This window comes from Sturnira hondurensis, unplaced genomic scaffold, assembly GCF_014824575.4.
Source record: "Sturnira hondurensis isolate 20B ecotype Veracruz unplaced genomic scaffold, ASM1482457v3 Scaffold0004068, whole genome shotgun sequence".
Classification (NCBI taxonomy): domain Eukaryota; kingdom Metazoa; phylum Chordata; class Mammalia; order Chiroptera; family Phyllostomidae; genus Sturnira; species Sturnira hondurensis.
In genome coordinates, this window is record NW_028076699.1 from 4,897,408 (window position 1) to 4,924,980 (window position 27,573).

General features: G+C 45.2%; 1 protein-coding gene across 6 annotated transcripts; it reads left to right on the top strand.

Annotated features, from left to right (window-relative positions):
* Positions 1-27,302, top strand: YIPF1 (Yip1 domain family member 1). 6 transcript variants are annotated; one of them, XR_005066021.1, is made up of 12 exons: positions 1-66; positions 156-523; positions 791-862; positions 1,210-1,289; positions 5,287-5,450; positions 8,746-8,826; positions 9,072-9,159; positions 13,205-13,321; positions 16,743-16,909; positions 17,269-17,451; positions 22,367-22,938; positions 26,819-27,302. XR_005066021.1 is itself a non-coding variant. In XM_037043211.1 (12 exons), exons 4-11 carry the CDS (start codon positions 1,259-1,261, stop codon positions 22,454-22,456), a joined length of 921 nt encoding a protein of 306 aa, XP_036899106.1. In that variant the 5' UTR covers positions 1-66; positions 156-523; positions 791-862; positions 1,210-1,258; the 3' UTR covers positions 22,457-22,464; positions 26,819-27,302. The 6 variants fall into 6 exon arrangements, 4 of the variants coding, with proteins under 4 accessions (XP_036899106.1, XP_036899108.1, XP_036899105.1 ...); XR_005066022.1 differs by having other exon boundaries at positions 22,367-22,517; XM_037043211.1 differs by having other exon boundaries at positions 22,367-22,464.
* The last annotated feature ends 271 nt before the right edge of the window (positions 27,303-27,573 follow it).

Here is a 27,573-nt window from a genome sequence, read left to right on the forward strand (position 1 = left end):
ACTTCAACCTGACTTTGATCACTCCTTCGAAAACTCAGAGCGATGGCCTCATTCCCTCCCTCACTGGTTAGTTAAATTTTTATGGCCTTAAAGATTAGGGGGAGGGGATTGATGACTTTTTATTTTCACAATGGTCCTTCATCACGCTATTTTAGATTTCAATAAGAAAAGAAGTATAAACAAAGAGAAAGTCAACTCCACAATCTCGAGAACTCCCTACGTCCCGCGGGAGAGAGGCGAGAAAGAGGAACCTTCTCTCGGTCTCTTTAAGAACTGGAGCCTCGCACTCCGAAGAGGCAGCGAAGGGAGCGAGTTCCAGAGGCCGCAGCCCGCTGAAGTCTTTTGGTGTTGATGTCTCTTTAAGAAGGCTGAGCTCTACACAGAGGAGAAGTTCCGCCTCTCCCNGCCTCTCCGGCTTCCGGCAACTCGGAGGGACCGGAACCTACGTGGAGCATCTGACGCTCCAGCCTTCGCTTGGGGCTGGACACCGAGTACCCCGCCGCCTCCCCGCCCGGCCCTGGAGGTGAGGAGACCAGACGTGCGGGCCGACCCGGGATAAAGGGGGCCCAGGATCCTTTGCCCATTCTGGCTGCTGTAGCCCAGCTCCTCCACCTAAAATAATGCCTCTGCTTCCTAGGCAGCTCTTTCCAAGACCTACCTTGGCTCAGGTTATCCCAGGCTGCAGGGTTGCCCTCACTACAGCACCTGCTAATTGCTTGGCTATGCATAAGTGCACCCCCCCACAACCCAGTACCATATGAATAGATACCATTATGAACGCATTTTACAGATGAGGAAACTGAGGCCCCGAGGAGCCCACAGTCACACAGCAAGAAGCAGCAGAATCGAGAATGAAACCCAGGTCTGTTTGACCCCAGAGCCTGTGACCTTAACCACCAGCGAGGCAGAACTGCCTTTGCCCCTCACTGTCCTCAGAACCCCCTTTCTGAACCCCATACTCCCCCGCCTTCCTCATCCTCCCACCTCCAGGCTGCACCTGGTCCGGAAACACACCCAGTGAGTGAAGTTGATGGAATCCCTTTGGACACCACCTCCCTTAGTTTCTTTTATAACAGTTTAAATAATATCTGGTTTAACCCCACTAAAAAGAAAGGCAAGTGACATGTCAAATAACATGCTGAAATAAGATTTGTTTGCAGATATTTTATTTTTGTAATCTGTTAAGTTTCTTAATTTTTTCCCTTTTAGACTTCTGCAAATTTGCTTCCTAATAATTGGAAGAAGACCCACGGGCTGAATGGCAGCTGTAGATGACTTGCAGTTCGAAGGTACATCGGTTGGGTGTCCACCTTTGTCTTTGTGATCAGTATTTCTGTGGTCACAGCAACAGATTCTCATCGCAATGCTGGCACATATATTAAAGAAGATTATTTCAAACATCCTGGTAAAAGAATGTTAGTCCCGCCCAGGTTTTTCCGTTTGTCCACAGCAGCTGTTCCTTTTTTGCCGAATTGCCCTTCAGACAGTAACATAAATTTAGTACAGTGATTACAGAGAATGTGCATTGAGTTCCTGCTTTAGTTCAACAGACATTCATTGAGCACCTACTTTGTGCTTAGAACTATGCTAGATGCAGAGAATAAAAAGATAAAGGAGAAATGTTTTATGCTACTCGAGTAGATAACAGAATAAAAAGATGATTATGATGAAACGTGACCAGGTCATTTCTTCATTGACTCAGTAAGTGTCTTGTGAGTGTGACCGTGAGCTGGGCTGTTGTTCTGGTTGTTAGGGATAGAAGAGTGAGCCAACAACCAGTTTCTTTCCTTATGAAGCTTTTAGTTTAGTGAGGTAGACATTTATTTATAAGTTGTCATTTAAATACCTTATTTCAATATTAAATAGTCCACAAACTATGAGAGTGCTGGGGGGAAAGTTCATAACTCCTAACCCGGAGCCTGGTCTGTGCTAGGGACTGACGGATGCTTGTTTGTCTCGTGAACACTTGTGTAGTTCTTCCTCTGTGGTGGGCTCTGTTCTGAGGGCTTTGCAATTATTAACTCATTTAATCCTTATGTCAACTTTATGAAATAGCTATTATATTTTCCCTATTTACCATTTTTCTGTTTGGGACATTCTTATTCCAGATAATCACATGGCTTGTACCCTCACTCTGTTCAGATCTCAATTCATTAGAGGAAGTTCAGGCATAGAAAAATTAAATAATTTGCCTTAAGGTCATATAGTTACTAAGTGCTAGAGCAGGGTTTGAACTCAGGCAGCCTACTTTCATAACCATGCTACCTCACTCCTATCTGAGGAGGAGATACTATTAGAAATCCATTTTATCAGTAAATATTATCAGCTCTGTCTTCAAAATACGTCCAGCATCTGACCTCTTCTCACCACCTCTGCTGCTTTCCTACCATGCTCAAGATCACAGTCACCCCTTGTTTGGATTATAGCCTTACCTTTCCTCTGGTCTTCCTGCTTCCTCCCTTGCTCTGCTATAGTAGGTATTTTACAGCCAGAGAGATTTTGTATAGCTAAGTCAGATTGTGACATTGCTATAAAACCTCCCAGTGGCTCCTGTCTCACTAGGAGTGAAAGCCAGAGCCCATCCTGTGCTTAGGAGACTCTGCGCGACCTAGCGCTCTATGGCCTCCGATTTCACCTCCTACTACTCTTGCCCTTTCTCTGCCATTCCCACACAGGCCCCATTGCTGATCCTCCTGAACACCGGGTACATTCACAGCTTAGGACTTTTGTGCCATTTTTCTGTTTGGGACATTCTGACACCAGATTGTCACATGGCTTGTACCCTTGCCCTGTTCCGATCTCACTTCATAAAAGAGGCCATCCTTGGCCATCTAATCTCAGTACAGTGTGAGACATACAAAGTGTCTGCGGAAGGAGGAAATTTGCTTGTTTTTTTCCAAGGTACCAGAGCACAGATGTTGTGGGAGGCCATCACAAGGTGACGTTTGAGAGTGGAGAGGAGCCAAGTCTCCCAGGACTTTATAAAACTATGGAAAGGACTTTGCTCTTCAGAAAAGAACACAGGATGCTGTAGAGGGGTCATGGAAGGCTTCCTTAAGGAAGAGTGGTAGTGTTAGCTGAACAAGTGGAGTTCAGGACTCTTCAGGTGGAAGGCATTGTGTCAGGAAAGGAACAGAGGCAAAACATAGTGTGGGATATGCCAGGGTGTAGAAGCAGAGAATGTTGGTGCCAGAAATAAGAAACATACTAACCTTGCCCTCAAGGAGCAGAAATGGGCAAGACTACCCAACAGAGAGCATGCAGTGTGAATAGTTACCATGCAAGCGGTCCACACTTCAGTCGAACTGTGCTGTCTGCTATTCCTCAAACACCAGCCACATTTTTCACCTTCTGGGTCTTGCTTATCCCACTTACTTTGCATGAGATCCCGTCCCCACCACACGACCATCCTTCTCACGTGGCAGCTTTTCCAAGAGACCTTTCTAAATCCCATCAGCCAGAGGAGTTTTCATCCTCCCTCGGACCTCCCTGGCCTCTGCACCACTAACCTGACACTTGGCTCTTCTTTCTGGCAGTGCCTTCCCCCTGGTAAACTGCATTTAAATATGAGACTTCAGTTCTATATTTTTCTTGGTCTAATCCCCTCAGGCAAAGTTGTGCTTGTCTCTTTAAATGTCAGTGCCATGTCCTGTCAATAAATGATTGCCGTGATATTTAGTATCTCATATCATCCTCAAAATCTCTCTTTAAGATAGGTCCTATGTAACTCTGCTACAAACCCTATCTGATATAAATGACAAGAGAGTGAAGAGAGTGGACCTATCTCTTTAAGATAGGTCCTCCATTGAAGAAATGGAGACTCAGAGATATGGAGCAATTTGTCCAGGGTCATGGAGTATTACAAGCTTAATTCAAACAAAGGACCTCATGCTCCAGAGTCTCATGCTGCTTCAGCAGCCAAAACACTGGAGACTGAAGCTTAAGTAATTGTAACTTACCTGCCACCTAATTACTTTCCGTTACTTTAGTTTTCTCCATGAAGCTATTTGCATAGCTGAGAGGCCATAAGAGAGGGCCAGGCTATCCAAGAGCCCCATCCTACTGGTCGTCATAGGATTTGTGCTGTGCTTGTGGTGTGGTAATGGTGCCCTGCTGGTACCCTGTCTTAGTCCTGCCTAGTTCTAGAGATGCCCTGAATTGTGTTTGAGAACAGCTAAATAAAGTTCGTTAGGCTACCCAGAGGCAGGAAGTCTCAGTCATTGCTTGTGGACATGAATAGGTGAGGTTCTTCTGGAAAGCAGTTTTAACAATATGCTCAAGAGCCTTAAAAATGCTTTGCACCCTTTGATCGACCTAGTGATTGCACTGAGAGGTGTTTGTCCTAAGGCAATAATCCAAAATGCTCTTTCTGCACAGATACTCCTCACAGTGTTATTTGTACTAAGAAGAGTTGAAAGCACCCCAAACATCCAATAACAGTGGAGTAATTGTGTTAACTTACAGTGTCTCTCTCCTACTCTCCCTACCCCTGGCTGATAGAATATTATGTAGCCGCATTAAATGACCATTGTAAACACTGATATAAAATCATCTTTATATAATCACCAGTAGACCGAACAGGGTACAAAATCGTTTATACAGTATTATCATGCCCTAAATGAGTACTTGGCACACTGTAGGCGTACAGTAGGTGTTTGTTGCATGAATCAATGTTCTTCACTCCCATGAATCTTACTATATAAAGAAAAGGAAATATAATAGGAGTTAGTAGTGGTTGCCTTTATATGATGGGGTTAAAAATAACTTTTATTCTTCAGTTTCTACTTTCATTTTTGTCCCCATGTGTTTTACAACAATTACATAGACCTTATTGTAAAAAATAACTTCATTAAATTTTTTGTACTAGAATCAAAGAAGAAAGTTTAGATTGGGTTCTTGCTGTGGGTCAGGGACTCTGCTAAGCACTCTATTTAGGCAATATTCCTGACTTTCCCAAAATTCTTCAGAGTTGATATTATTCCCCCCATTGTACAGATGAGAACACTGGGGCTCACACAGGTTGAGTTACTTACTTAGGTTCATGTAGTTGGTTAGTGTTGGTTAGGACTGCAATCTAGGTCTGACTTCAACGTCTGCCATCTTCATAATCATTTTTCTATGTCAGCTTAATTTCTAGATGAGGTTTTTTTAAAGAGACTCTTGTCATTTGTATCAGATAGGGTTTGTAGCAGAGTTGAGGTTGTAACAGTTTGCCTTTAAATGAAAGATACAGCATTTCCCGTGTAGGTAAGGTCTTTGATGCCTTTGTGTTCTAACTGATTTCAGAATTTGGTGATGTAGCCACTTCTCTAGCGACAAACCCAGATGCCACCACGATAAGCATTGAGGGTCCTGGGGAAACTCCCAGACATCAGCCAGGACCCCCAAGAAGCTCTGGGAGAGAAGAGGATGATGAATTACTGGGAAACGATGAGTCTGACAAAACTGAGGTTTGCACTTTTCTTTGAAATTGAACTTGTGTATTTATTCACCATCTCGTGTATGCCAGGTAGAATGCCAGGCAGTGCCAACCCAATGTGGCATCACTGGTGGTCTCTGCCTGGGGGGGATAAACAGGTGGGCACACAGACCACTGTCATCCATGGGAAACACACTGGATGGGGGAGCAGCAGGGCTGTGGGAGCAGAGGGAAGGCTGTTATAGGAAGCTTCCTGGAGGCGGTGACCTTTAGACTGGGTCTTGATGAAAGAGTGGTTGGTAGCCAGGAGGAGAAGGCAGGGAGGGGCCTTCGAGGCAGCAGCTTTGGCAAAGTCTCAGACGTGAAGGAACATGGTGCAGACAGCACATCTCCCGTCTGCATATACATTGGGAACAAGGCCTGGTGGAGACAGGAGATGAGGCTACACCGATAGGCAAGGACCCAACCCAGTGAATAGGAATATTCTGAAAACTATTGGGAGCTGTTAAAAGATTTTAAACAATATGGCCAGATACATTTAAAGACAGTTAAGATGTGGCAGCCATACAGAATGTAAATTGCGGGGAGATGGCCTGGAGGCCAGGAGACCAGGTAGGAGACTGTTAGAATGGTCCCGGCGAGAAGGGATGAAGCCTGAACTGGGGTTGGACACACGTGTTTGGGGGCGGGCTTGGCAGGACTTGGTGGCAAAGGGGTGAGAGAAGAGAGGGAGGATCTAGGGTTTCTGCACGTGGGCGGGTGGTGACTGTCAGGTGGCTTTTTTTGCCACAAAGATTTAATTCCATGTGCACTTTCCATGTTCCAGAAGAAATGGTATTTCTAGTGACATTTTGTAGATGGAATCACGATTGTAGTGCACTAGAGAAGCACCCGGTGTATAGCAGCGGGTTCCGTCCAGGCTTATTAAGTAGTAGAGTGCTTGGGCGCCAGGTGCTCTTGGCGGAACTGCACGAAGCACCAAAAGAAGCACCAACGCTGATGCTAAATCAAATTACATATTAGGTACTGCGACAAGCGCTCTGATGCAGGAGCCCAACTCCGAATCCTGGTCCAGGTCAGTAGTAATAGCCATGTGGTGTTGGGTAAGGTACTTGAACTTCCTTCAGCCTCGGTTTCCTCATCTGAAATATAAAAGGATGTGCATGTTGGCTGTTGCCATTATTGGCATCACAGTAGTTAATATTTATTCAGTGTTTAATATCTACCAGACACATTTTGAGTTCTTAACTTGGATCATCTTATTTAATCCTCAAAACAACCCTGATGCCAGGAACTGTTCTTGTCCTCATTTTACAGATGAGGACCTGAGACACAGAGTTTAAGTAGCTTGCCCCATACACGCAACTGGCGGGAAGCAGATAACTTCAAACTGAGACAGTGCGAGTCCAAGAGCCTGCGCTCCTCCCCTCCGTCCTGGTGTTCGTGTATGTTACGTGCTTACTGCTCAGGAGACAGGAGTGATTATTAGTGTAGTTAAGTCTGTTAGGGCTCTCCAGAGACGTGGGAGCAGTAGGATGTAAATACGCAGGAAATGAAATTTATTTTAAAGAATTGGTTTACATGACTGTGGAAATCTGGTGGCAAGTCTAAAATCTGATGGAGGAGGCTGGTAGGCTGCAGACTCAGAAAAAGTTGAAGTTTGAGTTCAAAGGCGTTCTGCTGTAGAACCAGGAAGTGCGGATGTTGGAACTCAAGCCTGCATGCCGTCTGCTGGAGAATTCCCTCCTGCTCAGGAGGCCGGCCCTTTGTTCTGTGTAGGCCTGCGCCTGATTGGCTGAGGTCCACTCACATATTGGTGGGCAATCTTCTTTACTCAAGAAGTCTACTGATTTAAATGTGAATGTCATCCAAAAACACCCTCATAGAAACACCCAAAATAATGTTTGACCAAATATCTGGGTACCATGGCCCAGAGAAACTGATGCATATTAGTTACCACATTGAGCAACAGCAGGCTTCAAGTCTAGGAAGAAATGTATAGGGGGAAAAATCTTGAAACATTCTATTTTGTATTTTAATGTTGTCTGTGTATTGGGAAGAGTTTACCAGTATTCTGACAATTTTTTTGCCTAGCTGTGGAACATGGGTCTATGTTGTTCCCTATCTCATGATACTAGGGTTGGAGAGAACCTTCCGTTTCCTCTAGTTCAGTTTCCCTTCCCAGATATTGATGCTGTTCGTGATAGGTCAGAAAGACAACACACAAACACTTCTGAACCAGGCCGTTGATTACTGTGTAGAGCAGCCACTGCCGCCATTGGACAACTTAATTGTGAATATTTTCTCCTTTATAATGAACAAAAAAAATTTTTTTTTGCTAAATTCTATTTTGTTTTGATTTTAGTGAGAGGGGGAGGGAGGGAGAAAGAGAGGAAAAGAAACATCCATGTGAGAGAGACATATCAATCGGTTACCTTGTATATGTGCCCTGATCTGGGACCAAACCTGCAACCCAGGCATGTGACCCAACCGGGAAGCTCATTGGCGGCCTTTTGGTTTGTGGGACCACGCCCAGCCAACCGAGCCACACTGGCTGGGGTATAATGAGCAAACATATTTGCCGGGAGCACCTTCCCTCGTCCTTCAGAGTCCTTCAGGGTATCTTTCCTTTTGTTGCATGGACCTTCCCCAGGGAAATGCAGGCGGCAGTCACAATTCCGGCCTGTGGCTGCTTTCCGCTGTCGAACAGCTGGGGCAGGTGTGGCCCGCATGGGCGGCGCTTGTATACTGGAGTTTTGTTTCTTTTGTCAGAGAGTATATTTTACGTTTCTAGCACTTTAGAGTGAAGCGGTGTATCAGATTTTCGAGAACTCAGGTGGTGACAGTAGTAGGGGTCTGGAAGGGGTGAGGGAAGAAAAGATACACCGACTGCCTTCTGTGTCTATGCGTGTGTAAATAGATGCATGTATGTATTATTCTACATAACACATACATTATGTATAATTAATCCTCCCTATAATCCTATGAGGATTAACATGATCTACATGAGCTATGTGTCTCTAGCTAACGTCTACACGTGCAGTAGGTATTGTTAGCAGCACTTTGTAGATAATAGAACGAAGACTGAGAGGAGTCTAGTGATTCGTGGAAGCTGCCCCCTAGTGGAGGGACCAGGATTTGAAGCCTTTTGGGGAGACTTCCAAACCCATGCTCATTTCCTGTCAGGCTGAGTTGGGCGTGGCTTTTGCAAAGTCAATTGATGGGTACAGAAAAGCTTGGTCTTTCGTACTTCTTGGTTTCACATTAGATCAGCTCCCTTTCTGTCCTGGGAATAAGGAAATCATGTTTTATTTTACTTCCGACAGTTACTTGCTGGACAGAAGAAAAGCTCCCCTTTCTGGACCTTTGAATACTATCAAACATTTTTCGACGTGGACACGTACCAGGTTTGTGAAGCAGTTTTGCCTTTGCTGTTACATGGAGTGGAGACGTGTTTCTCCTTTGGCCAAGCACTGAAGCGAGGTGGAAGCTTCTGCACACTGCACAGGGTCTCACAAAAGTAAAAGGTCACCAGTACTTGAAAATACTACCGTCATAAAAACCCTAATAACTGAGTCTCAGTTTTGTAGTCGTTGAATTTATTAATCTTAGAAATGATCTTCAGCAGACTTACTGCTCTGTTGTTTTCCAGGTCTTTGACAGAATAAAAGGGTCTCTTTTGCCAATACCAGGAAAAAACTTCGTGAGGTTGTATATCCGCAGCAACCCGGATCTCTATGGTATGTGTCGTGCCTTTTTGATTCTTTACCACGCGCCCGGTGAACTCAGTGAGTGTGCAGATGCCTGGCAAGCTGGCGCGTGCACTGTTGGCAGGGCGGGTAGCATTTTACTGGACTTTTCTGAGTTCATCAGCAACTCTTGCAAAAAATTTTGGAGAAAATGCGATTATTTGTTCCATTAATGCCATGATTATAAGTAATAGTATATATTTTGAAAGCCTTCAAATGACATTACAAACTTGGACAAATTAAGCTACGTTTNAAACTTCGTGAGGTTGTATATCCGCAGCAACCCGGATCTCTATGGTATGTGTCGTGCCTTTTTGATTCTTTACCACGCGCCCGGTGAACTCGGTGAGTGTGCAGATGCCTGGCAAGCTGGCGCGTGCACTGTTGGCAGGGCGGGCAGCATTTTACTGGACTTTTCTGAGTTCATCAGCAACCCTTGCAAAAAATTTTGGAGAAAATGCGATTATTTGTTCCATTAATGCCATGATTATAAGTAATAGTATATATTTTGAAAGCCTTCAAATGACATTACAAACTTGGACAAATTAAGCTACGTTTTCTAAGAGGAGATTGTTGACTTTGGTTTTAGAGGAATTGGTTTGGAGAAATTGGAGTGTGCAGAGCATTTCTTTATTGAGTCCCATCTCTGCCTTCAGACAGACTGGCTCCTCCCCTTGGGACTTGGCAGTAGCATTAGAAGTCTGTAGTGGGGGGGTGGTGGCCAGGAGATGACTGTCATCCTCGATGTCCCTGCTGCCTGAGAAGGGTCAAGACCCCCCAGCACCCTGCAGGAGAGGGCTCCACCAGCAGCGGTTTTCTGGGTTTGAAGAGAGGCAGTGGCTCTGAGTGCTTGTGTGCAGGTGCTCTGAGACTTTGTGTGCGTGATCACATTTAATTCTTGCAACAGCCTTTGGGATAGGTATTGTTATCCTGTTTTTCAAAAGAGGAAGCTGATGCTCTATGGGGCTTAGTAATATATATACTCAATCCTAAACAGCGAGTATTAGAGTGATTGTATGTATTGATTATAAGAGGAAAAGAATTCAAGAGAAATTTCTGGGTGCCGATTAATACATTATTTGATCCTTAAACTGAGACTGACTGTATATTAAGTACTGTCATCCTGTTTTCTGTGTGAGGAAACTAAGGCTGAGAGTTGTCAAACAAAACAGAGTAAAACTAGAGCCCAGTTCAGTATTGTGGAAAGCCGAGACGTATTCTGTTAGCCTGGAGGTTTTAAGCTACAGAAACTTGTCATTGTGTGGCACTGATGTCCGACATCTAAAACCAGGGTAAGTGTAATGGCTCTGGGGGCTGAGGGACCCCTTCCATTCAGCCGCCGCTCTTTGCCACAGGACCAGGGGTTCCACCCAGCGATCTGCGGAATTCCTGTAGCGCCAGTGAGCACGGTGTGGAGACCATCGCCGTGGCCATGCCCACATCCAGGGGTGCTGAGTGGTTTCTTTTCAGCCCTGAGTGCTTGAGAGAGGACTATTCTTTTAGCCTGAGTGCTTGTTGAGAGGCCGACTCAGTGTTTGGGTGGTCCATGCCACCAGTGCCTGGCTCAGGCTTGGCCCAGACAGTTTGTGAGCACCTTGCTTTGGGCTAGAGACTGAGGGTTCAAAGACAAAGCCGTAGTCTCCACCCCCAAGGGGGAGGAAGAGAGAACTAACATTCTCTTGAGTACTCTACAGGTGCCAAGTGCAAAGCTCATACAACAGTTTAAAGGTGATATCTTAAACTGTTTTATTTCCCACACTCCAGGGTAGCCTTATCAAAATAACACACTGGAGGTTTGTTTTGTCATTCTTTGTGCTTTTCTGGATGTTAGAAATATTTCATTGTATAAAAACCACATACTACAAGCTAAATTAAGGCTCATTTCCACCCCACCCTGTAGTAAGAGTAGGAATTTGGCAGGAACGGGGAAGAGAGAGGCGATGTGAAGCAACGCGCGGGTCTGGGATGCACAGTGGGTGTGTGTCTCTGGAGTCCAAGACTCCATCGTGCCCGTGTGCTCTGGGGCAGCAGCGTGGGCCAGGCCTAGCTGGCCGTGGGTACTTGGTAAATATGTCTGACAGCTCTGTCGTGGGTACTGTGGTACTGCGGCCACTTGTAATACTGTGGCCACTTGTGGTGATAGGCTTGGGTGCCCCCCCCCCCCATCAACAGTACAAGGTCAATTTCGTTCATTTGTCCTACAAAGCTTTGGGTTTTTTTTTTAGATTTTATGTATTTATTTTTAGACAGGGGGAAGGGGGGTGGAGAAAGAGAGGGAGAGAAACATCCATGTGAGAGACATACATCAATCAGCTGCTTTCTGCATGCCCCCAACTGGGGACCCAGCCCTGCAACCCAGGCACGTGCCCTGACCGGGAATCGAACCAGTGATCTTTCGGTTCACAGGCCAGCACTCAAGCTACTGAGCCACACCAGCCAGGACAAGATTTTTTAAATTATTGTTGGTTGTAGGGGTTTGGTCTTTTTTTGTTTATTTGTTGTATCTTTAAGGTGCCAGGCTCTCAAAATGATAATAGTGAACAAGATTTAGTCCTTGGCGATAGCAGAGAGCTTAAAGGACAGTGAGCACACAGCAGTGTGTGGGAAGCTGAGGGCGACTCTGGGAGTGCCCAATTGAGTGTCTGTGCTCCCTCTCCGGCCTTCAGGACCCGGCGTGGCTTTGAAAAGCGCTGACCTGTCTCCACTCGTCCTCTCACCCAGCACAGTAATTCTCTTAATTTTAAGATGCGTCAAGGTGCCTGCAATTATCCCAAAAAGTATTGCAAAATATTCGTGAGATTGAAAATGACATTCATAAAATTTATTAAAACCTCCAGATTTAAAATCGTATTTATTCTACTAGAACTTTTTTGAGATGAGGAGAAACAAGGACAGTGTTCATGAAATCAAACGAAACAATGAAAGGGATTTGCAAGCATGGCAGACTCGTCCACTCAGTGGAGTGTATTGTAGTCACAGAAAAAGAACAAAGATGATTTTTATCTTAGCTGTGGTAGAATCTCCAGGATATATTACGGTGAAAGTACATATGTATGTAACCATTTGTATAAGACCGGCACACATGCAGCCCTGGCTGGTGTAGCTCAGTGGATTGAGTGCGGGCCTGCGAATCAGACGATCATGGTTCGATTCCCAGTCGGCACATGCCTGGGTTGCAGGCCAGTTCCCTGCAGGCCAACTCCCAGCAGGAGATGCATGAAAGGCAACCATACATTGATGTTTCTCTCCCTCTCTCCTTCCCTTCCCCTCTAAAGATAAATAAATAAAATCTTAAAAAAAAAAGACCGGCACACATGCAAATATGCATTTGCTTTTATGTGTGTAGAAATCTCTGGCAGGATTTACCAGAAACTGGTGACAATAGTGAGGTCTGGGAAGGGGAAATGCGTGGCTAGGGACCAGAGAGGGAAGAAAGGTTACTCTCCTCTGTATTCCCCTTTGTTCCTTTCAAACACCAAACTGTGCAAGCGTTACTTTTTTATTAAAAAGAAACAAGGGAAAAAAGAAAGCCTTAAATACACATAGTGAATTGGTAGGTCACACTAACTCCTCCCTAAAGCGTTCTGCTTGCCCCAGTCTTTGCAGAAGGACCTGTCTGATTTTAGGTTGGTTGGTTGGTTGGTTTGTTTCCTGGTACTAACATTTGGCACTTAGATAAGGGAAGTAACTTGCCTCCTGAATCCTGATGGTAAAAGTTTAACACAATGTTTGTGAGTTATTTTGGTGATCCTCCAATAAAAGAAGCTGTAGACAAATTAGTGTCTTTGTTCACCTCATTACGGGAGGTGTTTGGGCTTTTGCGTTCCAGTCCCCCATCTTTAAGGCAGCTAATTATTGAGTTTTGCGTTTGGCCTTTTAAAAGAGAAAATTCCCACTAAATGAATATTGAATACATCTAAAAATCGTTTCCCCTTGCTTACAGGAGTAGGGCAAGGGAGACAAGAAAATATTCTTTAAAAACCTAAAGGCTGGTGCTTCACTTTCTTGTCTCTGAGTTTTCTGGTTTCCCTCGCAGGCCCCTTTTGGATATGTGCCACGCTGGTCTTTGTCATCGCCATCAGTGGGAATCTCTCCAACTTCTTAATCCATCTGGGAGAGAAGACGTACCATTATGTACCCGAATTCCGGAAAGGTTGGTGAATAGCTTGGTTCGTTTGGATTGCTGTCCATTTGTGACCACGGGCTCCCCCACTGAGTGCTTGGTTCCCTGCCTCCCCGTGCCGCACCCCTGCTTTCTGTGCTTCAGGGCTCAGGCACACATGGTGTCTCGGAATTTACTACCCATCCATGTGAACCCACATAATATAAAAAGTGTAAAATATGCAAAAATTTACCATGTTAACTACTTTTATTTGCTTTTTAAAAAATATTTAATTAATTTATTTTTTAGAGAGAGGGGAAGGGAGGGAGAAGGAGAGAAACGTCGATGTGTGGAGAGAAATATGGATCAGTTACTTCTCTCATGCCCCTACCTGGGGAGCTGCAACCTAGGCCTGTGCCCTGACCAAGAATCGAATCAGAGACCTTTTGGTTTGGGGGACAATGCCCAACCCACTGAGCCACTCTGGTTAGGGCCATGTTAGCCATTTTTAAGTGTAAAATTCAGTGGTATTAAGTAAGTCACAATATTTTGAATCCATATAATCTTCTAGAAAACAGTAAATGAGTGCCTAATAGCAATTGGAATTAATTCAAAGAAAAATGTGCAAAATAAGCAAAAAGCAGTGTGCATGAAAGTTTCCATTGTGGCATTATTTGTGTAATCTAAATATTGGGCACAGTAGGGGCATTGTTCACAATGACTCAACTAGCAGGGTCTGCAGCCACTAATTATGAAGCTCCAGCAGAGGTGTCCAACTCACAGCCCGCAGGCTGCATGCGGCCCAGGATGGCTATGAATACTGCCTAACACAAAATCATAATTTACTTAAAACCCCTTTTTCCCCCTCTCACCAGTTTTTATTAGTGTTTGTGTATTTAATGTGTGGCCCAAGACAACTCTTCTTGTTCCAGTGTGGCCCAGAGACGCCAAAAGCTTGGCCACCCCTGCGTCTAGAGCAAGGTGAAGGTCAATCATCCAGACCAATATCTGTCACCGGTCCAGACTGTGCTGTCAGCAGCTTTGTTAAAGAGAAGTCTGTGCGTGGTCAGGGCCTGGAAGGGGGAATGCAGAAATGAGCATGTGTCCTAGCCGGGGGCTTGTGGGTGACATTCCCATTTTAAAACTTACTTTCTTGTGGTAGTATTGGATAATTAGAAACAAAAACAGTTCTCAGGGACTTGCAGAAGAGAGCCACTCCAGAATGAGAAAGTTTGGCTTTGGAGGAGCTGGACCCGTGCCACCCCCTCAATTTTCTCCTCCCGCCCTGCCTGCCGTCCTGTTGCAAGGTTGTGCACAGGTGTGGAAGCACGGTCTCGCAGACCAGGTCACTGGCTGCAAGTTCCAGCCCCTCCACTCCGTAACTTCTACCTTGTTGGGCAGGTTGCTTCATCTCTGTTGGCCTCAGGTTCCTTATCAGTGAAATGGAAATAATAGTACCTGTGTTATAGGACTATTATATGAATAAAGAGTTGATGTATGCAAAGCAATATTACATGTGTATACACATGTGTGAACAGATACATACATGCATGCAGAAATGTGTATTTTCTTGTGTGTATGTGGGTGTGCCCCTCTGTGGCCTTCTGTCTTTCTTCCCCTGCACCCTCCATGCCCACTTTCCCTTCTCTTTCCTTCCCATCACAGACTCAGACCTGGATTCATTCCCAACTCCATTTGTCAGATGACATTGGTTAGAGGTTAACTCAATAAATACTACCCATGAGGTAAAGACCCTGCCTTCAAGTAGCTTCAATGGTTAATCAAACAAAGACTGGGAAATGCACATTGTTGTGAACAGTATGTGTTAATTTCTGTCTTGGAAGTATGTACAGGTATACTGACAGAAGAGAAGGGCTGATTACCTGCCCGAGGGTCTGGACGCTTAGGAGGGTCTTTGTCTGTTCTTACCCTCTTTGGCTGAGCACCCCAGTATCCGGGAGTCAGGGGATGAGTGTCCAAGTAAGAGAGTCATTGCCTCTGTCAGTAAACAGGTTTCCATTTTATCTAAAGACTATAGATCACACATCCAAGTTCAGATCCTGCTGCCACTACTTATTAATTATTTGACCTTGACCATTAGCTTCTCGGATCCTGTATCCTCGTCTCTAAAATGAAGATATAGACTATATGAAATAATATGTTTACATATCTGTTAACGATATAAAAAGCTAATTATTGGTTATTTATTATTCATCAATCAGTATTTTAGGTATACCTGTTTTTACTCATTTAATTATAATAATCTTTTAAGGTATAGTATACTGTTATTTTTCCCATTTTACAGATAAGGAAACTGAGGTGATGGTTGAGTGACTTCTACCCAGGGCTATGTAGCTGTAAGTGGCAAGCCAGGATCAGAACCCATGGAACCTGCATCCAGAGTCTGTGCCCCTGACTATTACACAGTGTTGCCTCTAGATAAAGCCGTCACTGTGACGCCTGACACCCAGTGACTAGCTGTAACCATAGTGGTGATTCCTCTCCCCTTCATTTAGTTATCTAAGAAAAAAACCCAGTATGTCAGCATGTTTACGTTTGGCTTAATCAGGAAGTTTCCAATGTGAAGAAAACTGCTCTGGGAGCTAACAATTTTGGACAATCACACGTCTCAACCAGAGTCTGACTGTGATTGCGATGGGTGCCTTTGTTCTCGCCAAGAGCGTTAAGTGAATTACCTGCTGGTTTTCGTGCAGGAAGGGCTGGCTGGTGCCACCGGCTTGGCCTCGCTCTATGGCCCTCCACTCCAGAGGAGGGAGGGCGAATCCTCTAGGGTGCGCTGCTGCCGGAGCAGGAGGGAGGTGCAGTACTGCACTGCACGTTGCTGTTCTCAGGAGCCACTAAATAGCTTTTCCACCACAGAGACAGAATTATTTAAAGAAGGAAGTGAAACTGGAGAATATTTCAAGCAATTCATTGATGAGCTGGAACTCACTATTTCAGAGACAGAAGGAACCCTAAGTAGCATGCAGAGCAAGTTAATCTGTACCCAGGGCATTTTGATAAATTGGCTAAAGAAATCAGTGTCAGCTCTTGTTCTACTAGGAAAGAGGGTGTGTTCTTCCTTGGCTTTATTTGACTGAAATGCTTAGTATATTCAAACACTTGCAGTGTGGCCCTCTGACGTGTATCAGTTGAATAATTTAGTTTTTAGTAACCAATTTTATAATATTAGTCGTTAGTTGTTAAATTTTTAAAAACCATATGAGAGACTACTGGTCATCATCACTACCAAGACAAATGCCAAAGATTCATCAGTTTAGCACATTTCTAGAACACCTACTGTGTGTTGGGTGCTGGGCCAGCCTCGGATTCGCGAAGACCAGTCGGCCGCGATCGTGTGGTCGAGTGTGGTAGATGGACGTCGGGGGAGGTCAGCCTGGGAGGTACTGGAAGTGCTCTGACAGTGCGCTGCAGGCTCGGTGGGTGTGACGCTGAGTCCTGTCATCCTCAGTGTCCATGGCAGCCACAGTCATCTATGCCTACGCCTGGCTGGTCCCTCTCGCACTCTGGGGTTTCCTCCTGTGGAGAAACAGCAAAGTCATGAACATCGTTTCCTATTCGTTTTTGGAGATTGTGTGCGTCTATGGATACTCGCTCTTCATTTATATCCCCACGGCAGTAAGTACCACACTCACTCTGAGTGATGTCCTGTCCTTGGTTGCGTATTCCACCAGGATCATTATTTCTAGCCTAATACTGATGTGCACCTGAAAAATTCTCTGTGAATGTAGGGGGCTGTAGCATGAATGGGGGCTGAAGGGCCAAGTGCCTTCAGTGGATCCCAAACCCTTTCCTGCCAGAGCTTTCCCCAGCCTGCATGCTGGTCGTGTTTCTCCAGGCTGTGCTGAGAAACCAGAGAGGCTGTGGGGGCCTGGTGCTGACTGACTCACGGGCCTTTATAAACATATGGCCTTGGAATGTACACATGCCTCTCTGAAATGCCTCCAAAAACCCTTCCCCTCCCTCTCTTCTTTCAGGTACTGTGGATTATCCCCCAAAAGGCCATTCGCTGGATTCTAGTCATGGTGGCCCTGGGCATCTCAGGCTCTGTCTTGGCAATGACGTTTTGGCCAGCCGTTCGGGAGGATAGCCGGCGTGTCGCGTTGGCCACCATCGTGATGATTGTGTTGCTGCACACGCTGCTTTCTGTGGGCTGCTTGGTACGGTCTCATTCCTGTGTCCTTACTGTGTGCTTTAAGTGCAGGTGCCGAAAAGCCTCAAACTGTAGACCTGATCGTTCTTTAAAAACTGGCTCCACAAAGTAAGTCCTGTTTTAGACAGACTCTGCTGGATGAGAGGTGGTAAAGTCGTGAGGATTTGACTGTCATCTCCAGCTTTACCTCATTTCCTACGTCTGGTTAAGGTTTGGTGTCTGGCCAGAGGCCCTGGGGTGGGTCAGTGTCTGTGAATAGGATTGGGGGGTTCTGCCTTTGTATGCTTTTGCCAGTTTTCTGCACATAACTAGAAAAGAGTTTTGAAATTTAAAGCTTCATGAGAATGCAGCCAAATAGAGGAAAGGGGAGAGTTAGTTTTAAGGGGAACAACATGTAAAATAGTTATTGAGTCCGAGTTTAGGTGTCCTTTTAGGGAGAACATGTGCTTTGGAGTCAGACAGGCCTAGATTGAAGACCAGCCCTGTCGCTCACTGGCTGGTGAACTTCTCTGAATCAGTAACATTGCTATAATAGGTCCTGCCTCAGGGGGATGTTCTGAGGATAAAATAAAATAATGTAGAGCGAGCACAGAATGTAGAATGCATCCCGTGAATTAGACGCCTTTCCTTTGATTCGAAGGAGATGTGGCTTTGTATCTTGTGCACACGTGGCGCACAAAAATGTCTGTCCATGGCCTTAATGGGGCTGGAGCAGGTTTTGAAAAAACTGCGTTCACCAATGTGAATGGTCACTGGTGAAAGAAAGGACGTGCCCCTGGGAAGTTGTCCACGTAGCCCATGTCCAAACCCTTGGTCAGGTTTGGCAGTTATGGGAGGAAATACTTCCTTGGCACCATTTGATCTTTAATTTTTATGTAGACAACCATGGTCTCCCTAAGTGCATTGGTAAGATTCTAATACTTTATCATTGGACAAGTCTCATAAAACGTGTCAAGTTTGGGAACACGGACCTGGTTTACACACACTTCACATGTGCCTAAGCTTTGAACCCTTGAGACAGAGGACTGTGAACTTGACTCGTGGCAGAGTGACACTGTTCACTCCTGGTGCTTGGAGTCTCTGGCTTATCCCTTGAAATGCTGCTGGGACCCTTCTGTTTTTCAACGAAGAATAACCTGTTTATTGTAACTAACTCTGAGTGTAATGCCTCTCACTGGCGTCTTCCCATCTCTCTCCTGAAATTTTTTCTCCTTACATACCTGGTGGGGAAGTTGGTGAGGAGAAAAGGCATTGCCTTTTTTGGTTCTGTAAAGGATAGAGAGGAGGAAGGCCGAGTGGATGATGGAGCTGGGAGGTGTTGTTGTGGTTGTTATTACTGTTATTAGCCCATTTCACCGGTATGTGTGGCCAGGATCTTTACCTCCTGGGCTTATTATTCCCTTTTGGGGTACATGACACTGAAGGTAGGATTTACCTGCCCATCTTGCTACTCAGGAACTTCTTATTTTTATTTTCTTTATTTTTATCCTCACTCAAGGACATTTTTACATTGCTTTTAAGAGAGAGAGAGAGGAGGGGAGAAAGAGAACATCAGTGTGAGAGAGAAGCGTCCATTGGTTGCTTCCCATATGCTCCTGGAGGTTGGTGCACGGACAGGGATTGTTATGCTTCCAGCCTAGGGGTGGGGCTCCCACACACCTGCACCCAGACCGGGTATTAGACCCAAAATCTAAGGTGTGTGCCCTGACCAGGAGTCAGTCCTGCCATCTTTCAGTTATGGGATGACGGGCCAGCCAACTGAGTCGAGTTGGCCAGGGCAGGAACTTGGTAAAAGAGCGCACGGTAATGGAGTGGGAAGGGCACTGACTGGGAGCTGCTTAGCACTGGGAGCCCTGGCAGGTGATGCGACTCTCAGAACCGTCTGTCAGGGAGGTTCCTGTTTTCAGTGGCTTTTTCGGAGATTATGAAGTGGCTGCGAAAGCCCTTCATATACCGTGACAGTGTCTTCAGATACGAAGAAGTGGTTAAGAGCCCTGTGTCATCGGAAACCTCCAGGACCACTTTGCTGTGTATTCCTCCCGAGTGCCCCAAGGTCATACAACTCTAAAGACTGTGCCCATTCATCGGTGCCATGCACCGGCATCTTTTTGTCTCTCTCCTGAACTTTTTACCCGTTATTATCTGGTTGAGAAGTTGGAGGAGGGGAGGAAGCAGGAGAAAAGGCTTTGCCCTGTTGAGCTCTAAGGGACTTGGAGGAGCAGGGCCGCATGGATGGTGGAGCAGGGAGGTAATCGCGGGTGCAGGGCCTTTTCTGGCAGCAGTTTTTTCCTCCTCAGAGAAGGGAGCCACCCTGTGATCAGGTGTGTGGTGGGGCCCGCAGTGCCCAGGGTTTTGTTCTCCACACTGGAGAGCGCTCTTCCTTTCTCTCCTGGAGGGAATGTGCAGTGCAGGAGGGCCAAAGAAGAAGTTAGGAATGGGTTCTAGTCCCAGCTCCATCATTCCGGGCTCTGATTATTTTCCCTCGCTAGACCCCCACCTCTTCACTTGGAAAAAGGAGCTGTAGTAACACCCTTATTGTTAAGGATGAAATGGTATGTGCAATGTGAACTGTAGGGTAAGCTGTACAAATGAAGACATTATTGGAAAGGCAGGGAGAGGAGTTGGCAGGGGTTAGTTGAACCAAGGGACTCTGGCTGAACCAGACAGCTGGGCCTTCTCACTCTCCCCTGGGAACGCGGATTGGTGTTTTTGCCTTAGTCCAGTGAGGCATGTGACAGCCCTGCACCTACTGAGGTCCCCTTGGTGTTGCACCTGTACACAAGCTCTGTGTTGGTGCTGGCACACACCTGGCAGGGACCACTGAGGAAGCAGAAGAGGGTGAGCCCGGTGTGATTGGAGATGTGTGAGCCTACGTTTGAGGCAGTAAGTACTGGTAGCAGAGGGCCCTGTGCCTTGGTATTTGTGCAACTAGTCAATCGTAACTTGCCCTTAGAGGTCGTTTTTTTACAATCCTTTTGTTTTACAGCTAAGAAAACTAAGGCCTATGTGTCACATGTATTTTTAGAAACCAAAAAAGAGGGGAGAGTGGGGTATAAAGGGACTAAATGGTAAGGGAAAAAATACAATAGAGATTAAATCAAGAAAAACAAAAAAAACTAAAAGGGCTAAAAGATTGTTTTTTTTAAAAAAATAACAGGGTACATTCACATTTTTTTATTAGAATTTGTTCAACATGTGTTTAAAATCTGGGCCCTAGCCAGTGTGGCTCATCTGGTTGTAGTCACTTAGTAACCTGAAGGGTGTGGTATTTGAATCCCAGTCAGGGCACACATCTAGGTTACAGGTTCAATCCTCCGTCTGGGTGCGGGTACATGTGGCTCCCCCGCCCCCCTCCCCCTGTGTGCGAACCTCCTGTCCAGATGCAAATGAGTACAGGAGGCAATGGATGCTTCGCTCCTGCATCCATGTTTTGCTCCCTCCCTCTCTTTCTCTAAAAGCAATGAAAAAAATGTCCTCGGGTGAGGATTAAAAAAATAAAATAAAATCAGTGGGAAAAAATATATTCCTTTTTTCTTTTAAGAGAGAGAATTCCTTACTTAATCTGTAAAGTTAAATTAAACTATCAAATTTAAAGTTCCCAGCAAAACACAACGGAGGCCCAGAGGGGTGGAGTGACTTGTCCAAGTCACAGTGCGACTTATTAGCAGCTCCCAGTTTAGAACTGGGGCCTCTTGTCTTGTTCCATCCATCCGATGAGGGTTTCCTCCAGGAGTCTGGGAGAAAAGCACTGTTCCTGCATCCTCGCAGCTCCGTGGCTCCCAGCTCCTGCCAGGTAACTGCAGGGGCCCAACACTAGCAGCATGGCCCCTGACCCCAACCTTAAGCTGCGATTGTTCTTTCCCTGCCTCAGAAAAAAGTTGCTGGAAGGGGTTCTGGAGACGAAGATTTTTAAAGCTAATAGGACTACTCTGGGAATGTGATAAACTAGAGGGAGTCTGTTGCTAGAAACTTTTTAATTGTGTTCGAGACAACACAACACAAACTAGAGGGAGTCTGTTGCTAGAAATGGACTATTAACTGAAAATCTGTTTGGGAGAGCTCCTGTGTGTCGTGTTGGTGCCCCCTTCTGGCCAATAGAGAGCAGAGCAGGTGAAATGGTTCTTGGCTTACCAGCGTATTTTTTTACCTTCCTAACGCCCTGGACGTGCAGTGGTCTAAACATCCAGTGTTCCAGGCTAGTGAGACTGGTATTTTCCTGAGCTAAAAGTTAGGATTCTCAGACCATGACACAGGTAGGAAGATCCTCCTTCCTGTTTCTTCTGTTCGTCTCCTCCTGATTTTTGACAGTTAAATTGTAGATGGTAAGCGGAAGCACTTACCAAACCTTTTATTTCCAAGCTGAAGAACTATGAGGTGCGGCCTGCCTGGCACTTTCTTTTTCAGGTCTTTACAGAGCGACCTGGTTAGCAGCAGCCTATCATAGTTCAATTCATTAAATATTAATCTTTACATTGTGTGCCAGGCCCGAGTGAGGAGCTGGCAGCGCAGAGCCCAGAAAGATAGTCTTTGGAGGAGAGACTAGAGCTTTGGAATTAGAAGGACCCGTCTTTGAGTCCTGGCTTCACCGCTCATTAGCCACATGCACCTGACTGAACAACAGCCCCTCTGCGTCTCAGTTTCCTCGTCTGCCAAATGAGGGTAATAATAACAACTCATGGGGCTGTTATGAGGATGAAGTTACATGTGGTAAATGCTCAGTAAGTGGTAGTGAAATTTAAAAAGGCACTCCCAGCCGAGTAAGTGAGACGGATGGAAGCAGAGACGACTGTAGTTCAGCGTGATGACCAGTGTGTTACGGGGAAGCATAGGGGCCCCAAGAACCCAGAAGCACTACTGGCATGGAGTCTGGTGTGCGGTTTTTTAGTGCGTTTTAACTCTCTATGGGCCTTCTTTTTCTACAGGCATACTTTTTTGATGCACCAGAGATGGAACATCTCCCAACAACTACAGTTGTTCCAAACCAAACAGTGATAGCAGCCAAGTCCAGCTAAAGAGGAAAGTAAGAGACTACATTTTATCTCCGTGCCGTGTGGTGCAGTGGAAAACGGGCAGGCGCGTCAGTTGGTACAGTCAGCATAGGAACAGAGGGCCAGACCCTTTTATCTTTTTGCACAATTTAGTGTGGTGTTTGTGTACACACATGTTCCTCTTGCTGAAGTCTTCAGTTGTGAAGTCCACATAATCTGACTTTATAAATTTGGGAAACACAAGTACTTAGGTTCTCCTAGAAGAGGTGCTCCTGCCTTTTGGGCCTAGCATCCCTTCTCCTCTACTCCCTATCTCCTTCCCAGTGGCGTAATATAGGTTTGTTCCCTTTGGTTAGAATCCTGGTGGGTTTTTTTATTTATTTGTCTTTTTTGCTTTTTTTTTTTTTTTAGTTTCCCTGTGACTTTTCCACCTGGCCTCAGGCTCTGAATGTGACCTCTCTTAAATTACCCATGGCTTCTCTAAAGCTTACAAGTTCTCATGCCTGGTACGTTCTCTAGGCCTCCAATGATTCCACTGTTGGTGGTTAGCTTAGTGGGTGAGAGGACAGGAGAAACGCCGATCCCTCCACGGCCGTTCCTGGCCTCCGTATTCTACCTACTCAGTGTTCCAAGGCTGTGGCCACACCGAACTTCTTGCTGTTGCCAGACTCCTCATGCCTTCCCTTTGCTGTTCCAGATGTCTAAAACATTCCTTCCCTTCCAACGGTCATCACTTACCTTGCTACCCTGTTACACCCTGTGTTGTATATCACAGAGGGGTTCTTGTTTGAACTGGGTCTTGAAGGTTGAGCAGAAGCAGTTACCCATTGTTCTGAGGAGTTGTCAGCTTCCCATGATTCTGGGAAGGTGAAGACGTGGACTGTTCATTGGGACATGGTGATGCCATATCACTGAGAACAAGGAAATCTGGAGAGAGGCAGAGGTAGAGAACACAGTGGTGACAGTTGCCTGGGTCCCTGCCTTGGCCCAGGACACCTGGCATCCCCCTGGTGAGGCTCTGGTGGGGGCCTCTCTCAGCCTGCTGCTGAGCTGAGACTTCATTTTCTTCCTTATAATACAGTTAAGAAGGCTCCAGACCAAGTGTCCCAGATGCTGTAACCTTAAGAGTTAGAAGCTGGCATCTGAGAAGACACTGGCTCTCAGGGCCCTTGTAGACCCCCCATCCTGATTTACAGAGGTCTGATACCTCTGGGCTTTGCTCAGATCTATAAACTTGGGTGTCAGCACCTCCATTTGGGTGTCAAGTCTCCAAATGAGATCGTGATGAACAGTTTCTGCGGAGCCTCCCTGGCAGAAGCATCAATCTCATTGCCAGGGAGAGGGGCCGCCAGAGCTCCAGGCTCTGCAGATCGATGGGCTGGCTGTGCCCTCGCCTGCGATCTCTGGACTCCCAGCTTTCGCTGAAAAAGTAATGGCTTCCAATCTCGCAGATAACCTTCTTCGTGTAAATCTGTGCATTGGGGGCTTAGCCTAGAGTGCATTCCGGGAGAAAATTAACCCCATTTCTCTCTGAAACCTCCAACTACTTGTAATCAGGGAAGCTACCCCTGCATAAGCCACTGATGTTACTGAGAATATCTGGCGTTCTTCTTTCCTTCCTTCCTTTTAAAATTTTAACTTATCACCTGAGGGCCAGTGCCATGTCTTCTCTGAGCCAAAACCCTGGTAAAGCCTGGGAACTGTCCCCAAAAGTCTTACTTCGGCTTGCGGGAGGGAACATCGGAAGGGCTGCATCTAGACTGGGGTGGCCTTCCCAGGGCCGTGACAAGTGGGTCTGTCCGGAGGAGCGCGGCGGGCAGATAATTACCCTGCAGTGCGAGGAGGACGTTAATAAGAGATGAGCATCAGGAGACTCCTTTATAATTAAAACCCTCCTGATTCATACACAGGGTTTATACGCAACTATCTCTTCACTCACGTCAAGAGTGCTCATGTTATGAGCCAAAGCTACACTCCTTTTTGCTAGGTTTACGCACATCAGTTCTTTTATTCTGAATCAGCTTTAACTCATTGCTATAATCCCCTTTAACACAGCATCCAAACCTCATGACTTTACACCACGGCTAACACTACTTTCTCCCAGCCCCTTATTCTTTTCCACGCTGTGTCTGAAATGTCCCCGCCCAGGGAATCCATTCTCAATTCCTGGGCTATTTCTTTCTCAATGTTCTTCTTTCTTCCCTTTCTTTTAGGTAAATTGGGAGAATCTGAGGTGGCAAGTAGGCCAATATAATAACTTTTCATTCTTTTTAAAAAACTTATTTAGTGCAAAATTCTAAATGTAGATAAGAGTGGAGTGACTGGTACACTGAGTCCCCAGTACTCCTCCCCACTGTCAGTGAGCGTCAACTCCTGGCTGATCTTGTTTCATCTGTACGCCCACTTTTGTCCCTTATAACATTTGAAGCAAATGTAAGGCATCCTTTTATTTTACCCATAATATTTAAATTCTGCATCTGTAAAATACACTCTTTAAAACATTACCATAATACTATAGTCACATCTAAAAAAAATTGTAACTCTTTAATATCAAGTATATTGGGTTGGCCAAAAAGTCCATCTGTCTTTTCTGTACAATGACTCCTCTGATAGCGCTTAGTTGTCCTCATCTTCATTGGGAACAGTTGTGTTAGCTGTTTCACAATTCGAAACATTGTGACAGCTGTCATATCAGTGTGCATTTGAAGACAAACTTATCAAAACTGGTTGTTTCTTGTGTAGCCATTTTAATATTGAAGATGGAAGAAAATACACAACATTTTCAGTGTATTATGCTTTATTATTTCCAGAAAGGTAAAAACTCAACTGAAATGCAAAAAAATATTTGTGCAGTGTATGGAGAGGGTGCTGTGACTGATGGAATGTGTCAGAAGTGGTTGGTGAAATTTCTTGATACTATTGACATTTTGGCCAAATCATTCTTTGCTGTGGGGCTGTCTTATGCACGGGAAGATGTTCAGCAGCACCCCTGGCCTCTACGCACTAGAAGCCAATAGCAGGAGATGGCTGGCATACTCAAAATATCCAAATCAATAAAGTTATTTATGAAAATGAAAAATGTGTCTTTTATTTTATGGAAAAAACGGAACAGACTTTTTGGCTAGCCCAATACTTAAGTGTTTGAATTTCATATTGAAGTTGGTTGATGTATCTCTTAAATGTCCTTTTTAGAAGTTCATATTTAGAGAGAGAGAAAGGGAGGGAGGAAGAGAGGGAGAGACTCAATGTGAAAGAGAAACATTGATCAGTTGCCTCTCATAAGTACCCCCACTGGGACTGAGAGGCATGTGCCCTGACTGGGAATCGAACCGGCAGTTTCTTGCTTTGTGGGACAACACTCAGTCTACTGAGCCACACTGGCGAGGGCATAAATGTCTTAAATACAGAATGTTATTCTGTCTCCCTCTCTCCCTTTGCCATTTATTTGTTGAAGAATTGTCTATCTTATAGTTTCTTACTATCTGCAGTTTGCTGATTATATCTCCACAGTGTCATTTAACATGTTGCCCTATTGTCTTTTTTTTCTTTAAATTGGTGGTTGTATCTAAAGAGTTGATCCCAAACAACTATAAATAAATAAATAAATAAATAAGAAAAAAGAAGAAGGTAAAAAAATGATGTGTAGGCCATCATAGGCCACATTGTGTAACTGGAGTAAAAATAATAAATATTTTTTAAAAAAGTTGATCAGATTCAGGGTTTTTTGGGGTGGGGGGGCAAAACTACTTGGTAAATGCTGTCACATTCTACTATCCATGAACTCATAATGCCTAATTATCTTTCTTTTTTTCATTAGTGGCTGTTAATAAGCAATGCCTAGATCTACTGCTGTATTAGGAGCTCCAAAATGGTGATATTTCAAATCTACTTTTCCTTTTGTTTATTAACTGGAATGCTTCATCTATGAGACTGCCCTTCATCTACCACTTGGCTCTCCAGTGACATAGTTTATATGAGAAAAGCTGCCTGGGGGCGGCAGACTGCCTTGATGTTGAAGTTTCATCTTTAAACATAAATGATACGCTTTTCTACAATTTAGTCCCTTTCTCTATGAGGGAGCCTTTATCTTGAAAGTTACTTTTTTTGTTTTTCAGTTCACTTTTTTTTTTTTTTTTTTTTGCCGTNTTATTAACTGGAATGCTTCATCTATGAGACTGCCCTTCATCTACCACTTGGCTCTCCAGTGACATAGTTTATATGAGAAAAGCTGCCTGGGGGCGGCAGACTGCCTTGGTGTTGAAGTTGCATCTTTAAACATAAATGATACACTTTTCTACAATTTAGTCCCTTTCTCTATGAGGGAGCCTTTATCTTGAAAGTTACTTTTTTTGTTTTTCAGTTCACTTTTTTTTTTTTTTTTTGCAGTCTGGTTCTTTCCGACACCAAAGCCAGCAGGAAAACTGAGAGAATGGCACAAAACCCCCTATAATCCAATCCGTATGGTGCCACACTGAAGGCTGATTGCCCGTTTACCAAACAGAAATTAAACATTGTTCAGCACCTATGTCTTTCAGCTCTTCTGTTTTGACTGTCCGTGGTCGTTGAGACCACACACTGATTTGGAGTGAAATATGAGGGAGTGGGCGAGGTGGGCTCAGGCAGAGTCGCCTCCTCACGTGATGTGCTTCGCCCTCGGGACATCCTTAATTCCCAAGGTGGATCCCTCCCAACTTCCCATGTCTTTTCTCTGAACTGTGTGCAGATTTCCTCCTCTCTCCGAATGCTTGCCACCCTGAAGTGGCCAAACAGCATGAACTTTGGTTGCGATTCATTAGGCGCCTGAAAACTTGTCTTCAGTGACCTGACACTGGGCAACCGAACCTAACGGTTGCAAAATAAATACCTCACCTAACAGCTGTGTCTGCACCTCATGCCTTTGACCTCAAGTTCTTCCCTGATTTTTGTCGTCAGCATGCCGGAGGCTGCCAAGAATTTGATGAAATGCACCAGCTGTTGTGGTGTGGGGACTCCATGGCACACCTGATTTTTTTTCCTGTGAGTGTGAAACAGTTGTTTGAAAGAACATGCTCGTTTAGAGCCTGCTTTGACGATGATTTTAGACATTTCTTTTAGGGCCCTTGCAGTGCCCCTGCAAGGTGGCGTGCCTTCCTGGCTAGAGT